The sequence below is a fragment of the Olea europaea genome, chromosome 10 (genome assembly GCF_002742605.1).
Source record: "Olea europaea var. sylvestris chromosome 10, O_europaea_v1, whole genome shotgun sequence".
Classification (NCBI taxonomy): domain Eukaryota; kingdom Viridiplantae; phylum Streptophyta; class Magnoliopsida; order Lamiales; family Oleaceae; genus Olea; species Olea europaea.
This window is the reverse complement of record NC_036246.1, coordinates 26,491,972-26,500,536: the sequence shown is the minus strand read 5'-3', so window position 1 is coordinate 26,500,536 and position 8,565 is coordinate 26,491,972. Positions and strand designations below refer to the sequence as shown.

The 8,565-nt window shown below is 46.6% G+C and overlaps 1 protein-coding gene across 1 annotated transcript; it reads right to left on the bottom strand.

The window, feature by feature from the left end:
• Positions 1 to 6,162: 6,162 nt before the first annotated feature.
• On the bottom strand, positions 6,163 to 7,593 carry LOC111400466. Its single transcript, XM_023027880.1, has 4 exons — positions 7,581 to 7,593; positions 7,331 to 7,510; positions 6,929 to 7,139; positions 6,163 to 6,832 (listed from the first exon to the last, which is right to left on the bottom strand). Exons 1-4 carry the CDS (start codon positions 7,591 to 7,593, stop codon positions 6,163 to 6,165), a joined length of 1,074 nt encoding a protein of 357 aa, XP_022883648.1.
• Between the last annotated feature and the right edge of the window lie 972 nt (positions 7,594 to 8,565).

The window sequence follows — 8,565 nt, the reverse complement described above, 5'->3', positions numbered from 1 at the left end:
AGGAACGAAAACTCTCCATAATAATGCGTGTCTCTTCTATAAGGAAACATATCCTAATTATTCTATCCACGCACCTCTTGAAGACTATCGGATCATCAAATAAATATGACTTGACATTGTGTAGGAATTTCTTCTTTTGATGGAAGGTCAAGTTAGGTGGCAATCTTCTAGATACCAAATAGTTAACAAAATCAACATACCATGGGATCTTTGATGACACCGCTAACAAGATCTCATCAAGAAAAGTCTCTCGAATTTGACTCTCATCCCCCACCTTTTCATTCTCTAATCGTGAGAGATGATCTGCAATGACATTCTCCCTACCCTTCTTATCCCGAATCTCTATATCAAACTCCTGTAGTAGTATCCATTGAATTAGGCGTGGCTTGGCATCTTTTTTTTTTCCAAATAGATATCGAATTGCAGCATGGTCAGTGTAAATGATCACTTTGGTTCCAATGAGATAGGATCTGAATTTGTCACATGCAAAGACTACCGCTAACATCTCTTTTTCTGTTGTAGTATAGTTCAGTTGAGCTCCATTAAAGGTTTTACTAGCATAGTTGATTGCTCGGAACATCTTATCATGCCTTTGTCCTAAAACCGCCCCTACTGCATAGTCACTAGCATCACACATAACTTCAAACGGCCGATCCCAAGCTGGTACTACCATTACTAGAGCAGTAACTAGTTTTTCCTTTATTGTTTCAAATGCCTTTAAGCAATCTTCATCAAAGGTGAATGTTGTGTCCTTCTCCAACAGGTTGCATAAGAGTTTAGCTACTTTTGAGAAGTCCTGGATAAACCTCCTGTAGAATCTAGCGTGACCCAAGAAACTCCGAACGCCCTTGACATTGGTGAGTGGTGGTAGCTTTGCTATTGTATCAATTTTCGCCTCGTAAACTTCAAGCTCTTTTGCTGAAACATGATGGCCTAGCACAATTCCTTCTTGTACCATGAAGTGGAATTTCTCCCAGTTAAGAACCAAGTTCTTTTCCTCACAGCATTGCAACACTAACGAGAGATTGTGCTGGCAGTTATCAAAAGAATTACCAAACACTGAAAAATCATCCATAAATACCTCCATAATGTCCTCCACCATGTCTGCAAAAATTGCCATTGTTACGTGTTCGCACACTTGGGCAACCCACCAAGGCCCACAGCCAACTCATGCAGAACCACGTGGCACTCAATTCGAGGTGATTTGCATAATCGAGGCCCACAAATCGAGGTCCATAGATGCCTAGGCCCATATACACGAAGGCCCATTTATCATTGCCTCTTGAGGAGCATCCGAAACACATATGTCGAGGCCCTTTGAATGTGGATGAGGCCCTATTGCCCGAAGCTCTGTAGCTGAGGTAGCAGCCTCCGAGTCACAAAGCAGCATCTTCTATGACACTTCTCCCAAGAGATCCTCTGCACAAAGATCGTACTAGAATGATTGATAGGACGTTTGTCATGAGTGTAAATGTTATGTCTTGTCTTTGTTAGAGGCGGCTCTGCCAATCAATAAATGTATGGCAGGATAGGTGCGGCTGATACCTACAATTTGATATGTAAATTAACCGGATGAGGCCACGTGTACCCAGAACTAAAGGTCACGATCTAACTTGTGACACTATAAATACTCCCCCATGTATCACATACAAAGGCTAATGCAAGAATCAATATAAGAAGCCATACTTTACTCAACTCTCTTTTTATCTTGCAGCATAAACGAGTTCATACATATTTAAATACACATTTACCAAACATCGATTGGTAATTATTGTACAATTGTTCTATGATCATCTCGTCGAATTTCGAACGTTCTCATCCCATATCGTTGAGCTACTCTCACACCTTTGATCTGTCCGTTTTAGACCGTCCACATGTCTTTGCGTGTTGGACTTTCGCTTACGTGTACGCGGGTGGGTCTGGTATCTATTGGTAACATTTATTGGGTCAACAGATTGGCGCTGTAGTCATGGCTGATCCCCCAGGTGATGCTCCCACCGAACTGGAAGATGTTGAAATGATTGACGCACCACCCAATCCGAAAGTATTGGTCATCGATGAAATTGATCTCCGCATAATTGAACACGAACCTTAAGCATCCATAGTTGAGAAACTTGAAAGCTTCTCGGTGGACCCACGAGACACATCCAAATTGTTGAAGGTGGGCAAAGGCTTGGCTAGCACTGTGAAAGAAATGCTCAAGGATTTTCTAAGTAGGAACCTTGATATCTTTGCTTGGAGGCATGAGGATATGGTAGGTATAGATCCCAAGGTTAGTTGCCACTGCCTGAAAATTGATCCTAAGGTTGCTCGGCATAGACAAAAAAAGGAGAGCCCTCAATCCTGAGAGGTACGAGGCCCTAAAAGAAGAAGTTCAGAAGCTCATCCAGAATGGCTTCATTAGGGAGGCCACCTATCCGAGGTGGGTCTCCAATCCAGTTTTAGTGAAGAAACACAACGGCAAGTGGAGGGTGTGCATCGATTTCACTAACCTCAACAAAACTTGCTCGAAGGACAGCTTTCTACTTCCAAGGATTGACCAACTGGTAGACTCTAGGCTGGGCACGAGTTATTGAGCTTCATGGACGCATACTCCAGCTACAATCAAATCCCCATGCACCCCGACGAGGAACACACATCTTTCATCACAGACCGAGGCCTTTACTGCTACAAGATGATGCCCTTCGGGTTGAAAAATGACGGAGCAACATATCAAAGGCTCGTCAACAAAATATTTGTGGACCTCATCGGTAGGACAATGGAGGTCTATGTAGACGATATGCTGGTAAAGAGTTTGGAAGCTAGGGACCACATAACGTACCTCAACAGCACCTTCCAAATCTTGAGAAGATATAGGATGAGGCTCAACCCCCTCAAGTGCGCCTTTGGAGTGACCTTCAGCAAATTCTTAGGATACATGGTCAACTAACGTGGTATTGAAGCCAACCCTGAGAAGATTGAGGCCCTATGCAAGATGAGGTCCCCCCAAAAGCTAAAGGAGGTGCAAAGCTTGACTGGACGAGTGGCCGCGCTTAGTCGCTTCGTCTCCAAAGCTACGAACAAATACCTCCCATTTTTCAAAGTGCTAAAAGTTGGGAAGAAGTTCCAGTGGAATGAGAAATGTGAAGAGGCCATCCAGAGCCTGAAAAGGCACCTAGGGCAGGCCCCCCTCCTCTCCAAACCGAAGCTTGATGAAATCCTATAGCTGTGTCTAGCCGTCTCCTATGAAGCCATCAGTGCGGTTCTAATCCGTAAAGAGAGAACTACCCAACTCCCCATTTACTATACAAGTAAAGTACTCCTATCGCCGAAAACCCGCTACCCAGATATGGAGAAGCTCGCTTTGGCCTTGATCACGGCCTCCAGGAAGTTGAGATCGTACTTCCAAGCCTACACCATTCATGTGCTGACTAACTTTCCCCTAAGGCAGATACTCTAAAAGCTCGATGCCTCAGGGAGATTATTGAAATGGGCGGCGGAGTTAAGTGGATTTGATCTCATGTTCAAGGTTAGGGCAGCCATCAAGGGCCAAGCCTTAGCTGACTTTGTGGCAGAATTTGCCAACTTACCCGAGGTAGATGAAATCATGGAACAAACCGAACCCCCTACGTGGAAACTATTCGTTGATGGGTCGGCTGGGGATGCCGGTTCAGGTGCCGAAATTGTCCTCATCAGCCTGAAAGGTCACAAGCTAAACTCGACGGTGAGGTTCGGGTTCAAGGCCACCAACAATGTAGTAGAATACGAGGCACTTTTCGCAGGCCTCAGGTTAACGAAATAAAAGCAAGTAAAGAGGCTACTCATCAGTAGTGACTCCCAGCTGGTCGTTAGCCAAGTCAACGCTAACTTCTCAGCCAGGGACAAAACAATGGCCTCCTACTTGAAACTGGTGATGAACCTCATCCCATCCTTTGAAAAATTTGAGTTGATCCAGATCTCCCGCATAAAAAATGCACATGCAGATGCACTCTCCAAACTTGCAAGTAGCAAGGATTTCGAACTACTCACAGTAGTCCCTATAGAGCACCTCTTCATGTCGTCAATTGAGGCCCCCAATGTGATGTGGGTCACTGGGACTCCTACCTGGATGCAGCCCATCGTGGCAAACTCAAGGACCAAGTACTTCCCACTGACAAGCATGAGGCCTACAAGCTAAGGAAGAGGTCAGCCCATTTCCTCTTCATTGATGATGTACTCTATAAGAGGAGCTTCTCCTCTCCATTCTTACGATGCCTCGGAGGAGAAGAGGCTACCTACATCTTAAGAGAAGTCCATGAGGGTGTGTGCGGCAACCACTCTGGAATTCTATCTTTGTCACAAAAAATACTGAGGCAGGGGTACTACTGGTCTACCTTGAAAAGGGACGCCCTCGAGTTTGTACGAAAATGTGACAAATGCCAACGATTATCTCCTGTCCAAAGACAACCATCGCAAGATTTGACCGCGGTCTCCAGCCCTTGGCCTTTCTCGAAGTGGAGTGTGGACCTCATAGGTCCTCTACCAAAAGGCAAAGGAGGTGCGAGCTTCGCAATTGTGGCCATTGATTACTTCACGAAGTGGGTTGAAGCTGAACCCCTGACAAAAATTACAGAAGCTAACACTTCCAAATTCTCGTGGAAGAATGTCATATGCCAGTTCAGGATTCCCTACTTGATCGTCTCAGATAATGGTAGATAGTTCGACAACAAGAAGGTCAAAAGCTTGTGTGAAGAACTTGGCATCAAGAAACACTTTTCCACGCCTCACCACCCATAAGCAAATGGCTAGATTGAGGCTGTGAACAAGACGATCAAGCACGTCCTGAAAAGAAAGCTTGATGTGTCAAAAGGGGCCTGCGTGGATGAGCTGCCACAGGTTCTTTGGGCAATCCGAACCACTGTGAGGACCCCAACAGGGGAAACACCTTTCCTCATGGCATATGGGACTGAGGCAATGAGCCCTGTCGAGGTCGGACTTCCATCTCCACGACGTCTGCATTTCAATGAGATAACAAACGACGAGTTTCGCAGGTGCGACCTCAACTTCATTGAGAAAGAAAGATGATGAAGTACTTCAACTCAAAGGTAAAGAAGAGGTCATTTCGAATAAATGACTTGGTCCTCAGGAGAGTCTTCCTCTCCTCAAAAGAACCTGGCACCGGTTCCCAGGGTCCGAACTGGGAAGGTCCATATAAAATCAGAGAGGAGATCCGACCCGGGACCTACTGGATTGAAGACATGAATGGCAAGGCACAACCCCGTCCATAGAACATTGAGCACCTCCGAATCTATTATCAATGAATGTACTACTTCATTGGATGATCTTTCCCAGCTTATGCAACATTTCCATGATTCAATAAAATTATTCATGATTGAATTCACGTGTCGCATTACGTCGTCACCTCGAAGGAGAGGCCAACGTCCTATCCTTGGGCCACCTTGTTTGAACTCCGAGGCGCATGCACTTGTCTCCTTTGGCGAGGCTGAACGCCACTGGGAGAAGTCTCGGCATGGCTGAACCATCCACCATGTTAGGAAGCGTCGTCACCTCGGAGGAGAGGCCAGCGTCCCATCTTTGGGCCACCTCATTTGAACTCCGAGGCGCATGGACTTGCCTCTCTTTAGTGAGGCTGAATGCCACTGGGAGAAGCCACAGCATGGCTGAACCATCCACCATGATGGGAAGCGTCGTGACCTCAGAGGAGAGGCCGGCATCCCATCTTTGGGCCACCTCGTTTGAACTCCAAGACGCATGTACTTACCTCCTTTTGGCGAGGCTGAATGCCATTGGGAAAAGTTTCAACATAGCTAAACCATCCTATTTATGCACAAGGCTCAACCAATACTGGCTTCACGCAACTACCTTTCGAATTAGACAGCAATATTCTCAGTTCGGCTGAAACATGGTCCAGTCAGATCCATTTAGGTTACAATTATTATGTTTAAGTACAATTCATTTGCTTAAGTCCAATACTGTTCATTACTTGCTCAAGTGATTGGAGTTAGGATACCAAGTTAAAGTTATTTTGTTCTTCAATCAACATTAAGTTCAATTGCTTGACGAGGCCAATACACTTTGGAGAAAAATATTCAATGAAAGAAGATATTGTATTGATTTTCAATCAATGCTACAAAATGGCGACCTAAGGCCAGTACATCAGAAATAATTGAAAAGAAAACTATCCTAAGCCTGGGACGACGATGGAGGTGCCTCAACAGCCGGGGCCTCCGCGGCTTGAGCATTAGAACTTTCTTCTTCTGCCTTTGCTACTTCATCTCCAACTGCCTCATCAGCTGGGGTTTGAGGCACTTCATCCACAAACTCCAACCTCAGCCGTGATAGGTCTTGATCTGGGTAGAGTTCCTTAGCCCTCTCCATCATCTTGGCATAAGCAAAATTTCTCCAGCAAGTGCTGAAGCTCTTGTACTCCTCGGTATTGTGGAAGTTGGCGATGTAGTCATTCACAGCCTCCTCCCTCGCCTCATGGGCCTCCTCTCTTGCCTTGGTTGCATTATCAACATACCACTTTATCTGGCCCTCCAAGAACTTGTACGCTTCTTGGGCCCCAGCCAGCTCCAAATTTGTTTTCTCCAAGGCTTCCGCAGTCACCTTCTGGTGGTCATTGGAAACCTCCACTTTCTCAGTTAAGGAGGCCACCTTGCATTGGGACTCATACACCTCCTTCTTCAACGCCTTGATCCAAGCCAAGGCAGACTTTAGCTTGGCCATATCTTCAAGTTTTTGGGCTCTTGCTTCCTCCGTCTCGACTCTAGCTCCCTTTAGCTCCTCTATAAGGGAGGCCATCTTCTTCTTCGAGGACTGAGTCCTTGTTTGAAAGTCAGTAAGGGCCTCCCTGCACTATAGTAAGAGGCCAAAAGTCCTCACACTTTGGCTCATGAGGGCCCTTGTCAAGTCTGTGGCGTCACATGAGGAGGCATGCAACTGCCACCGATCCGTCCAGAATTTGTAGAAGCTTTCTATGGCACTTCCAATCTCAGGTGGCAAAGCCTCTACCAATGCTGGAGCTAGAACCTCCTCCCTTTCGACAAGGAAGCTCAGAGACTTCCATTGTACCCTCGCAGGCCTCTGCTTGGTGGCCTCCTCCTCTGCCGCCTCAGTTGCCCTCTTCGCAGCCTCTTCCTTGGCTTCCTCAGCCTCGGCTCATTGAACCATTTCTATCTTTATCGTTTTCGAGGCGGATGCAAGGAGCTTTGGCTGAGTGACGTCTCTGCTTTCATGGGACACATATGTCCCGAATTTTCCTGACGAGTTGGTAATGTACACTAGCTTCCTCTTCTTTGGCTCCTCGGGGACCTTCTCTTTCCCCCGAGGCTCTTTAGCCTTCTCCAACCTCTGAGGTGCCCCCTCTTAGGGAGCCCTTGAGTTTTATCTTTAGAGAGGTGCTCGACCCTACCCCAAACCTCTTTGGCACCACTGGACCCCAGCTTCAGGGGCCTCGCCTCTACAGTGGATGTGGCCCTGAGTATAGAGGCCATGTCAGGGGCTGGGTATTCCCTTATCTTGAACTTGTCTACAGAACATGTCAATGCATCAACATCAAAACAAAAGGGAAGAAATACACAAGTAAATGAGCTTCTTACCCTTGGAGGCCATCGTTCGAAATCATGGAAGTAGCGACTTCAGCTAATGAGGTGGTCGAAGTGGCGAAACTTGAGAGGTCTCTTGTAAATGTCCTCTATCACTTCAAACTCCTCCTTGCTCAACCCGAACCTCGTACTGCTATCTGCAAAGGAAGCTTCAACAGTTAGATCTAAAGAAATTTGAATACCGAATGCAAACTTAGGCTGGGAAACTCACGAGCTTCGTAGTACTGGGTCAGTACTGTGCAAGCCAAAGTTGTATCCTCCTCCATCACCTGCCACCTGTCCCTCACCCAGAACCATGACTTCTTCCACCCCTTAATGGAAGAAGGCAGCCCACCACAAATGGTGCATGATCCCCCAGGGAGTTAAGTAATACCACCCCCTCGATTCCTTACCTATTACCCTAGACAGGAATAAGGTCATGAAGACGTGGAGAGGCATATCCTCCCAGAGTGACACTTCCTTCCATAGGAAGTACGAGCCAACCAACTGGCTCCACCCATTTGGCAGAACCTGGGTCAACGAAAACATGAAGTTCTTCAACACCACCCTGAAAAATGGGTGCAGAAGAAGATGCATACTTGCCTTAAACAGGTACTCGCTCACCGCCACGCATCCAGGCCTCGGATAGTAGGCTCACTCATGGGCCTCGGGTACTAATATCTCTACATAATGAGGTACACAATACCTCTCCTTAATCTTCCCCAGCCTCTTCAATGTCATACTCGAAGGGACTCTAGACGCCGCCCCCCACTCTACACTATAGTCTACTGCCTCCTCGGTCATAGCATATTGCTCAACCTCAGAGTCCCCCCTGTAACTAGACCCTTGACCAAACGACGCGACAGCGACCAACTCCTTACCCGAGGTGGACTCCATTTCAAAAAAATGACTAAAAATGCAATACAAGGGATTTTCTATGAAAATACCTACGGGAATAAATACGCCGACGGAATGCTGCCGAAAAATCGGGGGACAAAGA